The 21,789-nt window shown below is 37.9% G+C and overlaps 1 protein-coding gene across 3 annotated transcripts in view; it reads right to left on the bottom strand.

The window, feature by feature from the left end:
* RPGRIP1L (RPGRIP1 like) overlaps nucleotides 1–21,789 on the bottom strand; it is a 128,784-nt gene that overhangs the window by 28,514 nt on the left and 78,481 nt on the right. For 2 of the 3 annotated variants that reach the window (XM_039502931.1, XM_039502930.1), the window contains exons 19-23: nucleotides 21,657–21,740; nucleotides 21,173–21,256; nucleotides 19,939–20,019; nucleotides 17,393–17,555; nucleotides 15,346–15,443 (exon numbers count right to left, since the gene is read on the bottom strand). In XM_039502931.1, the coding sequence (XP_039358865.1) occupies nucleotides 15,346–15,443; nucleotides 17,393–17,555; nucleotides 19,939–20,019; nucleotides 21,173–21,256; nucleotides 21,657–21,740 (510 nt within the window). Of the gene's footprint in view, nucleotides 1–15,345; nucleotides 15,444–17,392; nucleotides 17,556–19,932; nucleotides 20,020–21,172; nucleotides 21,257–21,656; nucleotides 21,741–21,789 lie in introns of those variants that run through there. The other variant, XM_039502932.1, reaches the window with a different exon arrangement.

Here is a 21,789-nt window from a genome sequence, read left to right as displayed (position 1 = left end):
AGTTTCTTAATAGCCCTTTCATCTGTCAGACCCTTAATTTAAGAAAGATCTCTTGGTTGGGATTTTGTAGAAACAATGGTCATGGAAATGAGAATTATCCTTTTTCAATCACTGCCATGGCAGCACATTAATACAAGTTATGCTTAGAAGGAATCTTCTTCAAATACTGCTCTAGCTTTCTCCCTTTCTGCTTTAACTAGTCATTTGGAAATTATGGTAACCTGTGGGAGAAGGTGGTATCCATGTGCCTTTCTTTATATTAGCTGTCTGCCAGATGGAGACTTGAACTATTACTATGGAAAATCTATACTCTTCTTGTGCCTTGGTGGCAACATTCTTCACAGAAAGAATTTGAGAGTAGGTTTGTAAGAATGGAGGCAGGAAACCTAAATGAGCACAACAAGTCAGAATCATATTTTTTTGCTTCAACTGAATTATTTAATTAAGATTTCATGTCTGTAAATTCATGTACAAATTTAAATTTCTACCAATGTATCAAACATCTCCATTTGATAGTTAGCCAAAAAATGAAATCTGTGTAGACTCCTGAGGTAAAAGTGAATCATGCAGAGTTTGCAGCTCTCTTATCTGTCAGAGTGCCAGTATTAGATTCTTTGTCAAAATGATAGAGTAGTTATCTTCATCTTACATTGTATTTCTCAGCTCTGACTTTTTAACTACTAGAGGTGAGATACTACATAAGTTAGATATAAAATAAGACTTGGATGAGGCTATACTGAATATCTCAACAAAGAATGAAATTCCCTTGACTGCAGTTTTTAGTTGTCCAGCTTGACACTTTATTTTTTCCCCTAAACACAAAGGCTTAATGTATAAAATCTGGGGTGAAGGAAAAAGAAAGATTTGGGCATCCAGCTCTCATATGAGCGAAGAAGTGGACTAGGACTAAGAAATTATTTCTGTAAATATGACTCATATGAGTTTCATTACGGGAGTACTGTTTTTCATTCTATAAAGAGAAAAATCAAATTGCACCTGGCCCTTGAATGTGTGCGGTAAGGAGCCTCCCCTATAGTGGACTAATTATGTTGTAGTACCTGAGCGCTCTTACATGGCAGCAACTGCTACCTGTAAATTGCCCTCCCTTGCTCCCCCTCCCCAAAAAGAGAGAGGCTGAAGGCAGGCAGGAAACAGGACCACATCCCTGCTCCTCATCCAAATTAGCCAGGAGAGCTGGACTGTTGCAGAAGGGACTACACACTGTACCTATTTAATGAATTATGCAGAGGGCTCACTTCTCTTGCACTTCAGGGGCAGTGAGATTCTGCACTGTTCCCTATACATGGGGTTGGGGGGGGGGTGTCTATAAGGCATAATTGAGCCCAGAATTAACTCACCATTTAACATTCTTTGTCAAGTTTATTTCCTTATAGAACACTACACAGAAATAGACCCCACTAGTCACAGTATTTCTTTAAGCACACATGAGAGGGCGAACTGTTTTTGCTGACGCACAGGGGACTGAATTGGGACCCTCCAGAGCTAAATGCATGAGTAGCTATAGAGTGAGGTAAAGAGTCAAAACTTTATAGCTAGGGGGCTTTTACAACTTATTTTTTGTGGATTGCATAGAGGGGGACCTCTAATACACACTCACCAACAGCAAACACATAATCAAAACTTTTCTACATTTGGTCTTATACACCAAATACCTTAGAAAATACTCTAAAAGGTACTGTGTGGATCTGAAACTCTACTTACTAAATGACCATTAATGACAGCATTAAACCTATGTATAAGCAGGGGGCATTTGCACTTTGCTCTTAATGCTGTTCTCAGACACACAGAGGATATCGTCTAAACTTCCTTCCTTTATGTGGTTTGCTTTTGCTGTTAACTTTACATAACATAAAACGCTGTTTCAGATTCCTCCTGAGCTTGGTTATGCTTAAGCTTTCCTCACACATTCCCCTCGACTCTGCCTCTAGTTGACAGTTTTTACTTTTATAATTCGTAATTTTTCTTTTTAAAGAGGAATAAATAAAAAAAGAAATATCTGGAATTATTTGACTTGCAGTGTTTACAAGCTTCAATGGCTTTGTAATGCTCCCTCCTCCCCTCCAAGTAGTGCTATGCATGCAGCAAAGATAATTGTTACTGTAACAGTGCAGTTGGAACCCACACTTCTGTACTGCAGCCTAGCACAAGGAAGAGAGTAATTTGATTTTTCAATGGTAAAACACTGACCACTCATTTTTCAAGAACTGGAAGAAGTGACAGTAAAGTACTAAGTGTCAACCTCAATAGCCAGTTAGACACCTCAGTACCATCTATTCACACATGAAAATGATTGCAAATGCTTTGTGGGCTTCAGTTACCTTTAATTTCAAAAGCTAGGAGGACTCCTTAGATATTATTGGATGAAACGCAAAGAGCTCTCACTTCTGTACTTTCTGTCTGTAGGAAGTTAGGCAATGTTGAGGTTACAGAATGAGTGTACCAGCTCTTTACATGATATCAAGGATAAAATATGTAGTTATATCTGATAAAAAAGAAACTGTAACACAACAAACCTGAATGCCCCACTTTGGCCTAGCTTTGAAGGGGGGGGGACTTATATTTTAAAATCTACGTATTTTGCAAGTTAGTTTCTTTTGAAAGAAGTATAAAGAAAATACATAGAAGGAATTATCAAACAGCACATTTTCAGTTAGAGTACATTTCAGTACTATGAAAAGTGATTATGTAAACAGCAGCTTATTATTCAGTACACCTGTTCCTCATTTACTCCAAGTCCTAATTAGTGACAAAAGTAAGTTCATACTACTTTCTTTTCCTGTCAGTGGAGCAGAGCCAATACAGCTGAGCGAGTGAGCTGGATTCTATTCTGAATTTATGTATCACCAACAGAATAGTTAATATTCCATTTAATGACTATTACACATGGTGTGTGAGAGCTGGAGAAAATTCAAATTCTAGACCATGTTTTTTAGGGCTATAGTTAGGGAAAAATCCAAAACCCTTTTTTTCTACTTGTAAAATTATTATGCAGCAAAATAAATACAACCTCACAAAGCTATTTGTACAAAGCCTTTTTTCCAGAGCAGAACTTGAGTATCATGCATTTGCCCTCCAGGCGTAGATTTTGGCAGATGCCTAAAAAAATATTTAGTCCTTCTGAATGGGTGACTAATCAGTGTTGATGTGCACCTATTATTATACATTCTATTTTTATTGTGCGTAAAACTTGATGCCACAGAACATAAAATAAGTCAGTCACCTAAGGGCTCCAGTTTTCCAGAAAACATTCATTTGGTACCAATTTAGGCATAAGTCTTTTGCCCAGTTACTGTTTCTTCACCCTTATAAAAAGTGTTCAAGAATTTAAGAAGGAATCCAATACACCAGTAATTAAAAATACTAATGTTTTAGGTCACTCTTTTCATTAAGGGTATGTTTATAAAGGGTTAATAAATTATTAATAGATGCTTTTAATAAATGGTTAATCAACTAGTAGAATCCAACTAGTCAATAGATTACTTATAACTATTGGCTTCCTTGTTAAAGTAAATTCAAATTATATCAGTTATTGTTGTATTCTCCTTTTACCTGGAATTTACCAAAAATATGCTATAATTTCTGACATAGCATTTATGTACACACTGTTTTTCATCTAAAGGCACCTTACCAAATCTTTATATGTCCTGTCTGAAAACAGAGAAACTGCAGCCCTTTTGTTAATTTCCATTTTGACTATACACCCATTTATCAGTACCCTTTAGTTTTGGTTTTTATTTTGTTTAAAATTTCCCAGGAATGTATCAGTGTTTATCAAAAAAAATTTAAAAAGTTAAAAATCAGTAAAAATTGAAAGCAAAGGGCCTTTGATGTCTGAAACTCACAGGTTGCAGTGGCCTCTATACTCATGGTGATGGTCTCGATACCGTTGCTCTGCGCCACCATGATGTAGCAGCAATGAGCCAGGTTTAGGGAGTTCCATCACTTCCAAAATTTGGGTGAAGAAACAAATCGGTAAAATCTCAATAATGTTTTTTTTAAAGCCCGGAATTTTTCAGAAAAAAAAAAGCAGCAAAAACAAAAAATAAATGGCCTTAAACTTATATTTCAAACAGTTAATTTTTTTTCTTCACTCTCACCTATCTTTGGTGCTGTCCTTTTCAGATCCTCAAATTCTCCTGCAACATATTTTGTTCTAAGATATTTCCCCAGTGGCATTTGGTGCAAACATTTTACCGGTAATATGTCTGGGGCAAGCTCTTCTAGTTGGTCATAGATTTCTGCAGTCTAGTCACAAGTTACAGTGGTGTAACCAAGATAATGGGCATGGTTTGGTTTACCGAGGCACTATGCTCTTCTTTCAAAATCTAGTCAAAATTGCTTACTTCCAAATGTTGCACCATTTGTGTTTTTTTATTCTGAAATTGGGTGTCTCTCTATGGCCAAAGACTATTATTAAGTCTTTTGTAAATGCAGCTTGAAGCAAGTGGACTCGTAGCACAGGCTTTGTGAACCATAAAGAAACCTATCATTTAGTGTTTCATTTCACAATTGTTTTAACTAAAATATCCCTGCCAATCTATTTAAACTCACCACGTACTTGCCAAGCATTTAATCATTTAGTTAATTTTTCCAGTGCAGTTTTTATGTGGTAAAATAAAGTTTGTTCTGGGAACATTAACATTTCCCTTAATTTCTTCTTCAGCTGTTTTTTTATGGTGATGTTATGTCTGTCAAATACTCAGTCTTTCCCTCTTTATTATAGTTAACAATAATTAAATTTTTCTTATGTGGCAGTCTCTCAAACTATGAAATAATGTTCAACCATAAACAAAGTTCTCTTTATTTTCATGAAAATGAAGAGTGTTCAGCTGTACCAAACAAAGGCATGTTAGCCAATACTTTAGCAGTACTTCAGCACTCTAACCAATTTTTCACATAAGGAAGAGATCTACTATGGGTTTTCTTTTCTTTTGCTCTTTGTCTAGGAACAAACAGTAAATAAATTAACCAGTCCTAATAACGTCAATGTCATTATCAAGAATTCTGTGTTGTATATTACAGTCTGACAGAGTAGCATCTTGCACTTTTCTCTTTTCCTAACTTTTAAATATAGACTTTCAAGGAGAGGTACAGATCAAAATAGCAGTCAAACCAGCTTTTTGATAGCTCTGTATTATATCAGAACGTGGAGACAGTTGTGGCAATGAACAGACTAATTAAATACTACTGATCAGAACAGTGACTGTAACATGTCATTAAAAAAAACCCAAAAAACCACAATGGTTTCCCAATCTTTTTTTAGCCTATAGGAAAACAGAAACTCTCACAAAGATTCCCAGAACTGGCTACAATATCCCAGGTGTGGCTGAACCTGAGATGTATACAGAAGCACTAAATGTCTGTTCTGAACATTCAGAACAAAAATCAAGGTTTTTTGTTTTTTTTTGGTGTGATTATATTGCATTGCGCATTCACATCTAGATTACTGTTCACTATTATCTAGAGATTTTTTCCAACATTATTGCTCTCCAGGTTTTTTTCTTCCATGTGAATATCTGTGTTTTCGGTTTTATTTTTCCTCAAAATGTACTAGCTTGTGTTTTTTTCATGTTGAAAATCATGTGCTATTTTCTACCCATATTTCTAAACTCACTTGGCACCTTTTATTATATTTCTGACCAATATCACTAGTAAATTTTCTTAAGCTCTTTGCACCATCTTCTAATTAATCAATTAAGCTATTAAATAAATTTTCTAATGCTATTCAAAACTTCTCCTTATATCACTTTTGTTGTTGTTGATGAAGGCTCTTTAGCCCGTTTTCCTATCCAAGCCATTTGAATTAGTTGTGAGGGGAAGATTTCATGATGTACTGTAGTATCAGATGCTTTACTAATATTTTCTAATTGATTTATTTAGTTGAATTAAGCTCATCTGGCAAGATTATTTCTTCATAAATTCATACAGCCTACCATTCACAGTCCATTAGTTTTTAGATGTTTAGTGGTGGTGGTTTTTATCTCAGCCGCTTCCCTCTTAATATTTGTTCCATTATTTCACTAGATTCAGAAGTAACATATACCATTTGATAACTCCTACAATCTGATTTGTTTTCAGAAGGTTGATTCCATATTTAATTATTTTTCAATCTTCTGGCAGTTGATCAGTTCTCCATAATTTTTCAGAAATAGCTGTCAGTGGTTCAGTAAGTTCACTGGCTAATTCTTTTAAATTCTGGTATATATTACACTTCAATTTCCTGACATTTGCCTTCTAGAAATCTAATACTCTTTTACTGCTATGCACTTCATTCCCGTTCCTTGCTATGGTGCATTCAATAAATTTGTGGACACTGGTACCTTATCTGTTTAAATGGGGTCCATCAAATCCTTTATCAGAGTAGATTGTTGAGAAGGTTGTTGAAAGATAATTTTGATATTACCTGGACTCTTCACACGTCTTTCACCCTTTCACTTTGGCTTTAGTCCTTTTTTGATCTTATTCACTAATCATGACCTCTTAATGATGGAGTATGGTCATAGGTTAATACTTATTCTCTTAAATGTGTCAGCAGCCTTTGAAAACACTGACCATGAAGTTTTAATAGCTTGCTTTCAGAACCTCAGTGGGGTAGATGGTACTGGCTGAAGGATTCAATTTCTTCCTTCACCATACATGCCAGTATGGTGTTCATATTTTCCCAATGTCTGACTGAGGCTGCATTTGGATGACAGAATGCTGGTTGAAGTCAAATCCTGGCAAGACAGAGGTATTACTAGAGGATACAAATCATGAATGAAATACAAGTGGAAAATGAAAGATGACTAAGGCTTATGAAATTTGGACAAAGTACAAGCACCAGCCTCACATGACAGAGTCAGGCCAAGATTTTAAAAACTGGTTATCAGAAACTCCTAAATCTATATTTAGGCACCTAAATAAGTAGTCAGATTTTCAAAAGTGCTGAATACCCATCAACCCTCAGTGAAGTTAGAGCTCAAGCAAATACAGCCAGAGTTACTTGAATGTGTTATAGTCCTGCAGGAGGGAAGGATGAGGGGAGCATAAGAAGGCAGCCATGATTTTAACATTGAATGTAATGATCCAGATCGTCAGCTGGTGTAAATTAGCACAGCTCCACTGACTCAGGGTTTGGACCAGTGTACCTGATTTTCAGGCCCCAGCCTCCACTTATGCATGAATAGCTCTGCATATGCACACCTATGCATCCATTTGGGGTTGTAACACCTGTATTTGCAAGTCATAAAGTCTCAGATTTGTGTGTGCAGGTGCCAGGTTTTACACGGGTAAGTTCTATCCAATCACATTAGATATTTCAAACTTACACGTGGGTGATACTGTATAGTATATGCACATGCAAAAGGACCTGTATGCACAAATGGAAGCCAGTTTAAGGCCCCAATGAAAATCAGGCCCATTACATCTACAGTAATGATAAAAATATATTCTCCCCTTTGATGTATGCATGTAATCATAAATGATATTCAATGCCAGTGCAAAATGAGCATATTAAAATGGAAATGTGTTTATTGCTTCTTACTATGTACATTTCACTGTGTGCATTATGGATGTTCAACCTTTCACAACACATTTTACTGAACACCAGAACCACAACCACCTGGCATTGCTGGTTCTTGTTATTTAACAGTAACTTCCAAATTAATTACATCATGAGATCTTCATTTGGAGAAACTGATTATGACAGTTTTCACTAAACTACTATTAGTGCACGCAAAATGCCCTTACCATATCTGCCATGAAGGAAAAAGATGTAAACATACCTAAAGGAAAATGGGACCACCATTGTATAAATTGCTTTTGCCAGTAATTGCCTTGCAGGCACATTTTAAAATAACTTGGAAGCTGACGGCAGTAAATTTTATTGTGATAATTGAAAACTATATTATAACTCAAGATGATAAAGTGCAGAGGTGGGGGTGAAAGGAGGAGGGATGGAAGAGAAAAGGCAATTGTTAATTTTTTTAGACTATGCCAAAGCAAATGCAAATTCCTAGTTTTGATGTATATTTTGAGGACCCGAAACAAGGCTTTTAATCAATGTATTATACATCAAATTGATAATGTTAACTTCGGATTATTCAAATCTATGAAATATTCATAGAGAACTGTCCAAAGTTTTACATTTCCCTGACTTTTTTCTCTATTAATTATCATGCCTGGAAGCTTTTTAGTAAAAGCAGCAGCCATCAGCCTGACTGAACCTGACAAGCTAGCAAGGCCCAATTATACTGGCACTCTCTGGCACTTTGATGTACTGGAAACGAAAAGAGATAGGGGCAAATTGTATAGCACATTATGTTAATGACTTGATTTAATCCAGCCACTAAACTTTATGTAGCCTGTTAAAAAAGATGCTAACACTAATTACGCCACTTTGGAAAGGAAAGAAGGGGACAAGCATTTCATACAGACAAAGTGAAGCTCATAAATGTTGTAAATGAAATGGAACAAAATGAAGTAATCTATGATTAATTATACATCACAGACATGAAGAAAAGAGAAAGAAGCAAGTAGTACAGCTAAGTACTGGAAAATCTGTTAGATTCCTTTTATGATCAACATACCTAAGAAAAAACCATGAACTGTCTGATTTGCAACATGCAAAAAAGAAATAGTATGATCTTAAATGGCTTAAACAGTGTGGCATGCAGTTCAGATTCACAGTATAATTAGCATGATCTGTAAAAATCAGAAGTTTTATTTACAGTGTTTTAATGATTGCAGGATATTTATCTCAGACATAAAAGTAAGGTACTGATTTTTTATTTAAAAAAATCAGTTCAATCTAAGTTTTATAAATTGTATTCTTTGAATTAACTAAGTTTTCAGATACAGGAACCCATTTTTCTCCTAATTTTGAATTATATGCTCCAGGCCACCAACACCAACCTTATTTCAAATCTATTGATGTAATACTTAGAAACTTCTAGGTTCTTCAGTAATCTTATCTACCTTCTTGCACATTTGCTTTGTTTCCTGATGAACAGATCAATAGGGAAAGGAAGATGCTAATGATCCATAAACTAATCTTTCTAAAACAGAAAATCATTTATGATTGTGCTTAAATCATTTTGATAAAATAAACTGCAGTACAACTCTAAATTTGTACATCAACTACATCATTGTTTGGCTTAATGGTGATGAGTAATTTCCTGTTTAGTTCACACTGTTACAGATTAAAGAATGTTATGGCATTCACTATGTAATTAAATATAATGCAGTTCCACCTATTAAAATTACTTAGGTATCTCTCTCTAATTCAGATACGTGGTAGTACTTCTGAACCTCTGTGAAAAGTGATGAATAGATGTGCAGCCAATCATGCATGAAACATTGCTTAATGTAGCTGGTTACATTATAGGATGTTGCTCATGCTTTACTGAGATAGTGTCTGACCACAAATCAGACTATTATTGACCATTGTAGATAATCGCATTTTGGAATGTTAAAAAGCCAAGGTCACTCAGCCCAAGTAGGTTATAACAGTGTGATATCACGCAAATAACCCTCTCAGACACAACAGGAAAAAAATCACTCAAGTACTTATTATACAGACAGCGGGGGGGGGGGGGGGGGCTGCTGAGCCGCCAGCCGCCGCGGCGCCGCGCCGCGCGCCGCCCCCGGCCTCGCGCGTACGGTTGAGCTCCTGGCTCCGGTTGCTGCCATGCGGCATGCCTGCGGCAGGTCACGGCGAGCCGGACCTGACCCTGCGGCCGCTGCGGGAGGGAGCCCGGCCGGGGGGCGGAGGGACCCGCCCGCAGTCATGCCGGCAGGTCCGCCCCGCCCCCGGCTCGGTGCTCTGCCGCCGGCGGCATGCGGCCCACTCCACGAGCCAAATGCGCCCCCGAACGCGCGCGCCGCGCGCGCCTGCTGGCGCTGGTGTCTAGAGCCGCCCCTGACAGACAGTTAGAAATCTTACAGTCAATTTTTTTTCGAGGAACTAACTTCTTTACTTTATAAAGACTCAACTTCAGGTCTATTCAGCTAAATTAAAATCTTTATTCTCCATGTCTTTAGGAGACACTTACCACATTTTTAGTAAAGAAAATGTACAGAAGCAAGTTTTCCAAACTTGTTCTATGTTGTGTGTGTGTAATTATGTGCAAGTCATTTTTATTATCTCTTGTGCATACAAACAACAGGAGAAACTACTCATGAAACTCTCCTTTGCATGCTAAAGTCAAGGGAATGCTCTTTTCACATGTGTCTATCATTTATACAAATGCACAAAACGGTACATGAACAAAGTTGCACTACAAAAATAGAGATTGTGAAAAAGCTTCTTTGGAAAAATGGCTGTTAGTGCTGCAGGAAGAAGAAAGATGAGGAAGGATAAGAAAAATGATCTGTGAGCATTTCAGCTGATTAAAAACTAAATATCAGTTTAATGTGTTGTCAACATCTTAAAGTCAATGGAAGTGAGGCAAGGGGCTGGTAAGGACAGGGTAGGTATTGTGGAGGTCATGACAATGGAAATTACTCCTCTTGAACAGTGGGCATGGTGTCTGCCAGAGAGAGAGAACTGGTGCTTTCTGTGTAAATAAGACAATCACTGGCAGGTTTTCTGCATGAAGTACAGGATGAGGAAGAGAATAACAAGAGAGAAAGTTTCTTGGAGATTCAGGTTTCATACACAATTACTCTCTATGGGCAAGCAATTAATGCATGAGTTCTGTTTTAACTCAAAGTGGCACCAGGCTGATGAAAGCCTCTAGCTGCACTTTCCTTTTGCACAGTTTAACAAACAATAAATGAAAACCCCCCACAATAATATAAATCATAAATGGTAGCGCCTCTGTTTTCACAGAGATCCCTTTCATGGTTTCAGGTCAGCCCAACACAGTATTCTTTCAAGGTGTTGAGTCTAAATAGCCCGAGCTGTATTTAATTAGCTTACAGATGGTAGTGCCTCCATAAACTGCCTCTGAACTCTGGATCGAAATTAATCCCTGAAATCATAGGAATTATTCTGATTCAGTGGAGCCTCCTTTTAGGGACACCACCAGTGTGGCAGGTCTTCTGTGTCCCCAATGGGGGTACCAAGACGTGTGTATACTGTCATATACATATATCAAAACACAAAAAAGGTATGTGAAAAGATTATTATTAAGGTAGCAAAATCAAGCCCTCAAATGTTAGGAAATATCAGAGGTTGCCTGTGCAACCTGAATTCAGCTCCCTTATACAGTAACTCCTCACTTAAAGTCGTCCTGCATAACATTGTTTTGGTGTTACATTGCTGATCAATCAGGGAACATACTCATTTAAAGTTGTGCAATGCTCCACTCTTATGTTGTTTGGCTGCCTGCTTTCTCCACAGCTGGCAGCCACCCTACGCCCCCTCCCTCCAGCGTCTCCTGCCCGCCGGGGCAGACCCCGTGGATCAGCGCCTTCCCCCTCCTCCTCCCCCCCCGCCGCTGCCTGCCCGCAGCAATCAGCTGGCTTGTGGCATTTTGGAGGCAGGAGGGAGGGGGGAGGAGTGAGGACTCGGCGAGCAGGCTCCCCTCCCTCCCAAACGCCGCAAGCCAGCTGATTGCCCCGGGCAGGAGGCGAGGGGGAGGAAGAGGGAGCCTGTGCCAAGTCCTCATTCCTCTCCCCTCCCTCCTGTCAGCAGCAATCAGTTGGCTTGCAGCGTTTTGGAGGCAGGAGGGAGGAGCGAGGATTCAGTGCACAGGCTCCCCCTCCCTCCCAAACGCGGCAAGCCAGCTGATTGCCTCAAGCAGGAGGGAGAAGCAAGGACTCGGCACGCCTCCCCACTCCCTCTCCTGCCTCCCAAATGCAGCAATCAGCTGGCTTGCAGCGTTTAGAAGAGGGAGAGGGAGGGGGGAGGAGCCAGGATGCCCCCTGCCCCTGGTGCTTGCAGAGTAGGGGAAGCTGCCCTGGAACTTAACCCCCCTATTTGCATTAATACTTGCAGGGAAATTGGATTCACTTAACATCATTTCACTTAAAGTCGCATTTTTCAGGAACATAACTACAGCGTTAAGTGAGGAGTTACTGTACGTATGCATTGTGATACAGTCTTTTATTATATGATCACACATCATTTCCCCCCCCAAAGATCCCTGCCTCATTCATTGCACAGAATGGATGGTGCTCATTAATAGACAGCTATTCAATATTTTGTTTCTTCCTCATTATTCAATGTCTGACCCAAGGCCTTATTTTATTTCACACTAGTCAAACCCTGCTCTGAAGCCAGAACTATTAATTTCTTGATGGGCTTTTCTGTGGTGCTCAACACTACAGAATCTTAATGCTCCAGAAGGATTATTTTTACATCTCTGTTATATGTGGGTGTATTATTCCAATTTTATAGATAGGGAATGGAAGTACAGAGATATTAAGTTCCAAAGTATTCACTAATTTTGGGTGTCCAATTTGAGACACTTAGGACTTGATTTTTCAGAGTACTTAGCATTATGTACCATTTTACAATACATGGCAAAAACAGCTCTCATTGACTGCAGGTGCTGCTGTATGTGCTCAGTACTTCTGCAAATCAGACTGCAGGACTTCAAGTCAGGCACTCAGAAAACGAGGAACAAAATTAGTAATCAACTATGAAAATTTTGGTGTGGCTTGACTGGCATCACAACACACAGAATTCTGTGGCAGAGGCAGGGATACATTCTAATTGTCCAGAGGCAGCATTCAATAACCATGAGACCAACCTCTCATCCTGCACCACCCTGTCTCTTTCACTCCACACTTTCCAACTTCTGCAACGAATGAAGCAAGGTTCTTACAGAAAACAACCTCTTGCACTAAACACACACCACCCGAATTCAGCCCCAGAGCAGGTCCATCCTGTTCACTGAAGGAGGCAGGGGTCTTTGTATGTCATCATGTAATTAAAGACTGCAACACAATGCATACACAAGGGGCCTGAATTAATGCAACCTTAATTATGGCATTTTCTAGCTTCTGAGTGCTTGACTTTGCAACATTAACAATGTCCTCCCAACACAGAGAGAGAGAGAGAGAGAGAGAGAGAGTGTGTGTGTGTGTGTGTCAGTGTGATTTCCCAGGTTTTTAAAAAAAGCAAACTGAAAAATTCCATCATGTGGCATCACACTGACACCCTCACAGGTCATCAGCATGATATAGCCACCACACAGACCTCTGCCACTTCAACCAATGGCATAAATAATAGCTGTAGTAGGTTGTAATCCTGCATGTGGGCCAGCACTAGACAATATGGAACACTTTACCAGTTGCTTTTACAGATATTTCTTGACAGCAGAGGAATGGTGAGACTCAGAAATCTTGGATTCCATTCCAGATGCGGGAGAGGTGTTCTCTAGTGGGCATAGACATTTCTGCCCATTTCCCCCAAGTGTGACCCCTTCTGCCTGGACTCCTCCAACCTGTGCTTGTCCCAGTCTTGTTTTTCCCCCACCCCGGCTCCTCATCCCAGTCACATTCTCTTATGTAACCAGTCCCAGTCTCCACTCCTCAGGCTTCTCATGCTAGTCCCAATCTCTTTCATACTGACATTCCCAGGTTCCACTCCCCCCTAATCTCTCAGCTTTTTGTCCCCAGCTCTTTGGCCTGCAATTCCCAGTTCCAAGCTCCCCACCCTGTCTGTCTTTCTTCCCCACCATGGCCTCCAGTTACATCCCACTGTTCACACTCCCCATCCCACTTACTTTCAGTCCCAATCTCCTGCCCTGGACTCCAGGTCCAATCTCAGAGCTCTCTTCTCCCCCTTCCCCCCCAAGATCCTAGTCTCTTTGTCCCGTCAATCCCTGTTCTCTCACTTTGCTCCAGCTCCTAATCAGATCGGTCTCCTCGCCCCTAATTTCTCCGACCCACTAGATCTCAGTCCAACTCTCCTTGCCCAATCAGTACCTGTTTTCCCTCCCATCGAAACTCACTGTCCCAGTTTCCCTCTTCCCAAATCAGCCTCCAGTTCCAATGTGCCCACCTCAGAGGGTCGTTGTCCCAATCTACGACTCCTCTTACCTCCTACTGACCTAACTCTTAAGAGTTGAGGATCAATCAGACCCTTAATTATTAAAAATAATTTGTCTATAGAAGATTAGATGTAAGTATTAGAATTGGAAAAAAGTTAAAATTAAAGTGCTTAACAAAACACAGCAGTCACACATCGATAAGATTAAATGCAGAATTTCTAACAAGATTTATGCTTCTCAGTAGATTAGACTAGAACGAGCACAAATATTTTAGTAGTAAGAATTGTAAGTATTAATGTTCTAATAAATTCTAATTACAAACATCTTCTATTCTTGTAAAGCAGATACTATTATTACAGAAATACCTTAACACAAGCATTCACTGCTAAAATTGTTTACAAATAAAACTTTTATTCTATGGAACAAGATACTGTGTGTGGTTCTGGTATCACAGAGCAGGCACCATAAAATAATTAATGCAATATATTTAAACCAAATAACACATTTAAATATTACTGTTAAGATTTTGGTAGTAGTGTTTTAATCAGCAAGTGGTTATAATTTGAGATGGAACTTACACTGAGAATAGCCTCTCCACCTCTTGAAACATATCTATAAGTTTCTTGTAATTTGGTAATGGCATGATTGTTAAAGAACAGAACTTCTAGGATTTATACAGTTCCTAACATCTTCAGTTATTAGATTAATTAACACATAAAAATTAATTACATTTCTTTACTAATTACTAAAAGAAGACTGTAATTTTTAGAATAGTCTAATCTAGTAACACTTACACTTCTAAAACTGCTGTCCCTTAAAATTCAGATTAACTGAAATCAGATTCCAAAAATTCCTTTTGACTGAAAATGGGATTCTTTCAGACCACTGGTGTGCAACCTGTGGCCCGCGGCCCGTCAGGGTATTCTGCTGGCGGGCCACAATACAGTTTGTTTACACGAGTTCGCCGTTCCCGGCCAATGGGAGCTGCGGGAAGCGGTGTAGGGACATGCTTCCTAAGCAAGAAAGTTGTACTGGACACAAATGATATCGGCATATAATTTGCATATTATCTGTTTATGCTTACAAACGTGTACCTGCACATGTATTACATAGTCTGACCCGAGGCCCAAGTTTTGAAGATTACTGAAAATTTACAGCTTAATTTATGTATATAGAAAACCTCTATTTGCAATGCATAATCAGGTCATTAGGCTAAGTTACTTGATGTGTGTGCACAAGTTCCCTATTTCAGCTTGAAAACAGGTACACATACAAACTGAAGGCTCTTTGAAAATCTAGCCCTTGATATCTCACTGCTGATATTAGAGGAAGACGCATTTAAAATATGTTTTTCTTAGATTTAAATAATTTCTCAAACAGAAGCATTTAATTGCTGACTGACCTGTTTAATATTCTTGGACACTGGGCTAGGAACAATACAGTCATCACTGTCAGTTATTATTGATTCCATGGCATCAGTTGCCTGTCTATTATCTTGATCTGTTGGGGGGGAAAAAACAGTTAAATTCTGTATTTGTAGTCCATTTGAGATTTGTTGAGAAACCTAGGAGCATAATATTAGTTTTTCTAATAAATATAGTTTGAGAGAGTCATGCAAATCTTTTATCATTTGCAGACCATGACACAGGCAAATCAATGACTATTAAATGGTCTAGGAAGTCACGTTGTTTTTCTTCTGATCTGCTAAAAACACTAATGGCTTATGATGGTGGAAACAGAGATACAATCATATCAAACCTCCTGTGGTAAACAACTGTGTAAACAAAGATTAGTTTAATATAGGAATTAGGGCTGTCAATTTTTTTTAAAAATTAATTGCAGTTTTAATTGCACAGTTAAACAACAACAGAATACCAATTTACATTTATTATAAATATTTTTGGATGTTTTTCAACATTTTCAAAATATATTGATTTTAATTACAATGCAGAATACAAAATGTAGTGTTCACTTCATATTTTTTAAATTACAAATATTTGCACTGCAAAAAAGATAAACAATCTACAAGTTGAAGCATGAAGGGGCACACTAATGTTTAGTGTATCTGGCATGTAAATACCTTGCAACACCGGCTACAATAGTGTCATGCAAAAACCTGCTCTCACTTTCAGGTGACACTGTAAATCAGAAGCAGGCACCATCATCTCCCGTAAATGTAAACAAACATGTTTCTCTTAGCGATTGGCTGAACAAGAAGTAGGACTCAGTGGACTTGTAGGCTCTTAAGTTTTACATTGTTTTGTTTTTCAGTGCAGTTACGTAAAAAAAAATAATTCTACATTTGTAAGTTGCACTGTCATAATAAAGAGATTGCATTTGTATGAAGTGAATTGAAAATATTATTTCTTTTATCTTTTTTACAGTACAAATATTTGTAATAAAAGTAATATAAAGTGACCACTGTACACTTTGTATTCTGTGTTGTAATTGAAATCAATATATTTGAAATTGTAGAAAAACATCCAAAAATATTTATAATAAATGTATATTGGTATTCTATTATTAACAGTGCAATTACAACTGTGATTAATCGTGATTAACTTTTTAAATAAAGTTAATTTGTTTTGATTGAATTGCTTGAGTTAACTGTGATTAACTGACAGCCCCTAAAAGGAATATTGATTTAATCTGTGGATTTCCACTGTTTAAGTTTCAGCAGCTTGCACATAAATGACTACATTGCAAAATAATTTCTCAGAAACAGGTTAGGGTTGGATTCAGGCAGACACTTCTACAAAGCTTTCAGCTCAGTTTTGCTGGAGTAAAAAAAAATTATAAAAAAAAAGCAGAAGGGATTAACTCTTGATTTTTGCATTCCTAATGAGACTAGAAGGCCTAACAAGAAGCTATAAACAATTGGATGTAAAAATCTAGTACCCTGTTCCTGCCCTTATTTAGTAGGCAAGGACTCAGTTTGATTCCCTGACACTAAGCCTAAAATAAGAGCTAGAACAGGATGACCTGGCTTTTGTAGTCTGTATATAAATCTGCCGCTAACAACTTGAAGTCACAGATGTGATAAGAGGTACTGCCCTCTCATTTTCTGAGAGGATCTCTGATATTACTGTTGGCTGTTATCTGCAGACAAAAGGAGAACACTTTTTAAAATATTCTTTAGAACGTCACTCTTCTGAAGGGAGAATATAAAGACATTTAAAACAGACGCCAGGTTTTCTTTAATATTTTATGAAACTAGGTCAAATACCAAATTTTTGCATTCAATTACTATATAGCTTCCAGTTGGGCTACGAATAACACAAACAAACCCAACCAAGTACAGCCATGAGGAACACCAGAATATAATTTCGGTCGTGAACCTTCTTATAATGAGGTAGCTCCCACTGTTAACAGCAAGTGCTTAAAATGGAAAGAGTGGTAGCTTTATTAATTAAATAGATTCATTTATAATTTATAAAAATGAAAGTTACCTTCTGGTTCCAATTCCTCAGTTATTTCTGTTTCATCTCCAGAAGTAGCCGAGCTCTGGTCAGCCAATTGACCCTCAGATAGCTGAGAGAGGTCATCTTTTTCCTGCTGAATTTCTCCAGAAGTTTCCTTTACTTTATCATCGGCCACTCTTTCCTGTATAACCTCAAATAAGCAGGTATATTTATAGACATTCTGTGGTATTTATAACACCTACTAGAATAGGAAAAGCTACTGAGACTTAAAACTTGAAGAGTTATGGCTCGTATGCATTCTATATGTGACCTATTAGTAACGATATAGCTTAAACAGGACAGACAGCAATGAAAAGCTCATCAATTATCAACTGCAATAACAAATATCTGACAGAGTAAAAAGGACAAATTCATAACAATTTACATTTTCTAAAGATATAATTCATAAAATCTCTTGGCATCTGTCAACATAAATTCAGCCTCTGAAGGTCTCAAAACATTTAACTTGTATTTTAAACCATTTATTTTTAGAAAAATTATTATTCCGATGGTATTTTTATAACCCTGATTAGCCTTTCTGCACTACATTAGTTTTCATGAACTGCAAATAGCACTAAAAAAGAGCCAGTTTAAAAATTATATATTTAATGCGTCAAAAATCTAGGGTAAGAGAAGCCTTTAGTTTATAATTTATTCTAAAGTTCTCTTTCCCCCCGCTTTCAGATCCACTGAAATCACAGAACATGGTACCTTTTTCAATATGTACTAAATCTGGGATATCACACCCACCAATTCTGCTGGAGTTTTATCTACTCTATAGGGAGCCCAGTAAAGTTTGTTACCAGATCATTTTCTTTCTGGGTCTGATTTCTCTCCCAAGTCAGACATTTGAGCTGCACCTGTCCTCCTACAGTATTGGAGGCATGGGGCTCCCAGGCTTCCCATAACCATTCTATTCTTGGACCAGGTGAGTCCCTCCACTCTAGACCACTGCAGCCTAACAAAGGAACTTTAAGAAGCCACTGAGGACTCTTCCACCAATTGAACAATTCTCTTCTGGTATGACGCTGGCTTTAGGCCCTCCATTGGAAAAGGAGACACGTCAGAGCTGGGACACTGTGCTCCAGACAATCCTTGGCCAGTGGAGCATTCTTTATGAAAAACAGTGGCAGAGCTCCCTTTTTGCAGCTCACGAGATGATCTCCTAACAGATGGAATTCCTTGTAGTCTTTGGCTCATTCTATTTGGCCTGCTCTGCCTTGAGGGGAGAAAGAGGAACAAACAGAAAGAGTGCAGCCAGGAAAACAAAACCCCTTTAAATGTGTCCCCCTGAGGTGAACAGGGGGAATTAGCTTGCTTATTTGCCTTCAAAATAAGCTTTAAACAGAGGAATATGAATGTAAAATCAGGAGCACTGAACCACTGTTCTGTTAGTTCAACAGACCAATAATCTGTCAGAAGCACTGTTTCTACTGCAGCCACTGCTGGCAATAAGAGAGGTGTAATCTAAATGTCTTGGATTGGGAAGGAAGGTCAGGTGCCAGAAATGAATATCCTTGCATAGGTTTGCAAAACTATTTAATTATCCTTATTTTCCTCTGGGGAACAGAGAAAGGTAAAGTCTCCAGTTTAGTGCAATGACAAATGTGACTTCACTAGTGTAATACACTGGACAGGTGAACTAAAAGGTGGTTATCCATCATTTCAAGAGATATAAAAGAAAAGAAAGGGTAGATTTAAAATAAATTATGTATTTAATACTTTTCTTACCCTTGGTATTTTACATATTCAGCATATATTCCACAGTTGGAATTTTTTTGCTGTTATCTAGTGATCATCTTTAAAGGGAAGGAGGAGATGCACTTAATTCAAGTGTTAAAAGCATAAGGAATTATTAGGAATATTACTAGCTTAGTAGTGGTTGAGAGAAAATAATGTTGGTCACTGAATCACCTATATGCCAATGCATTTAATGAAATTTCCTACATCCAAATACTGATCCAGGCTTAGCCTGTTAGATGTATTTTCCCCCCTTTCTATTCTCTCTGCATGTATAGTTGGAAGGCTACATACCATGTAAAGAAGCAGTAAATCGGACAGCAGCCCATAATGGGAGCACTACGCACGTTTCTTCCATGAATGCTAATCCTTTTTGGCACTGTACTTTTGATTCTTTAATATATAACATGACACGTCTTGTGCACCTGTATAAAACCATTTACTAAAACATTAATTTGAGCTGCCTGACAAATCAAGTAATTTTTTTCTCTTAGATTCTTATCTTGGATTTCCTAGTTACTTAGCAGTTGATGAACACACAGCACTTGGATGATAATGTTGATACCAACTTCATTCCTGACCACTTAGTCAATTTCTCTACTATAGTTATTCATCAAGAGAACCAATTAAAATTCTAATTACTAAACAATTAGGATATCACTGCATTACAGTTTTACCCTTAGCGCATGACTAAACAAATCTGATATTGAATTTTCTGCTACAGCTATCAACATATAAAGAGAATTCAAGCGCAAATTGGTATATGACATCATAAAACTTGAACCACCTCATACCTCTGGAACATTTGAAACAGTGGGTGTATCAGCCTTAATTTTCTGTGAAATTTCTTCATTGTCTTCATCAGCAATAGGGCTCTAAGTTATTGGCACACAATAAGGAGACATATTTAACTGATATTACAAAACTAGCACATAAAAGGCTGAAAGCTGGGCTGAAAGTCTAATGAGCCTCCTTTTTGCAGTTGCAATTGTTTGTGTTGTCAAAATGGTCACATGAATATCTAAGAACCAGAGTGCATCATAACCAGACAAAGAAAATAGACTTCTAAGGTTTAAGTTTATTTCTAACCCATTTGTGTTTCTGATTTTCTTAAACTACTATAATGCTGCAATGTCTGGGCTATAATCCATACAAAAAGCTGTTTTGATTCTTTTTATTTAATTAATGGAAACTTCTACTAATATTATTTTTGCCAGCAATTTAGGTCATTTGGACAGCAAAGCGGGGCTTTTCAAAGAATGGAGTTGAGCACCTAAATCCTACTGAATTTCAATACGGCTTGGGCACCTAACTCCCTTTAAAAATCCCAACCTTATGCATCAAATTATACCTGAAAATCACGTATACAGACTCCAAATGGCAAAAAATGTGTATACAAATATTTGTGGGGACAAATTAGGAAGGGGTGGGGGAATGGCCCTTGTGAATAAATTTGGTCCCAATATATGTTTATATTACTTATATAAGTCTAACGTGACTAAAGTTACATTTAAGTGGAAGCCTTACATATTTGATATAAACACCTACACTTCCTACTTTCATTTTTCAGATTCAGACTTTTGAAAAAGTTTGATTCTATCAATGCTGAATTTGATTTTCTATTGTGAACTTACAATAGACTACCTTAGTTTGTACTTATGCTCTTTGGTATTTATTACTGTTCAAAACAAAGTTTACTCTGACTAAAATTTATCTGACAGTAGGAAGAGTTGTAGATCAACACTGATACTATATTTTTAATATGATTAATTAAGGTTATCAAATGCATTTAGGAACAGAAGAAAGTAACTGTATATAGCCCAAATATAATTAATACACCATATTAACAAATAATAAACTACACTCAACACTCATCTCAGAATATTTTACAACTGATGTTAGAGACTCCATTTTAGTTAACTGTCTTCAGCTGATTAAAATAGTAATTATTGGTACTATAATTTGTTTAAATTATTGCATGAGTACATTTTCAATACATAAACTCTTAAGAAAATACTTAAACCTCACTGGAATCTGTAGTATGCTGACATCCATAAAAGACACTTTCTTGTCTGCTAGAGCAGTACGCTGTCTTGGTTTGGGCTTTGGTGCCTAGGATAAATCAATATAATTAAAAAAGGTGTTTGCCACAATGTGGTACTGGCCCTTTAAGAACAAAGAGGCCAAAGCACCCATGACTCATAAGCTGCTTCCCAATTAGCACCTGGACCACAGAAGTGGGGAAGAAACAGAGTGGAGCAGTCAGTCAGGAAAAGGGCAGGTGAGAGTTGCCTGGGAGCAAGTGATCTGTAAGTGAAAGCTTCCAGACACCACGAGACTCCAGCAGGACCCTGGAGAAAGCTGTAGGTGGTTAATAGAGGAAGGCTGAAAGCAGGAGAACAGCAAGAGGGACTTGCTGGCTGACCACTCCAACCACACAGCAAGCGCCAAAAGCCTGGAAAGAGCTGAAACCCAAAGAGGCAGGCATGCCTGTTCTGCCACAGCCTACTACCTCAAAATTCAGCCTCTGAGTGTCTTTTTTCCTCTCATGTTCTCCCGATGTCTGTATTTCCGTCAGTTCCTTTTCTGGGAACTTCTAAGTGACAGGTAGAAACACAGTGGAAGCTAGCAATGTTTGGAAAATT

The sequence above is a fragment of the Mauremys reevesii genome, linkage group 16 (assembly GCF_016161935.1).
Source record: "Mauremys reevesii isolate NIE-2019 linkage group 16, ASM1616193v1, whole genome shotgun sequence".
Taxonomy (NCBI): domain Eukaryota; kingdom Metazoa; phylum Chordata; order Testudines; family Geoemydidae; genus Mauremys; species Mauremys reevesii.
This window is presented reverse-complemented; position numbering and strand designations above follow the sequence as displayed.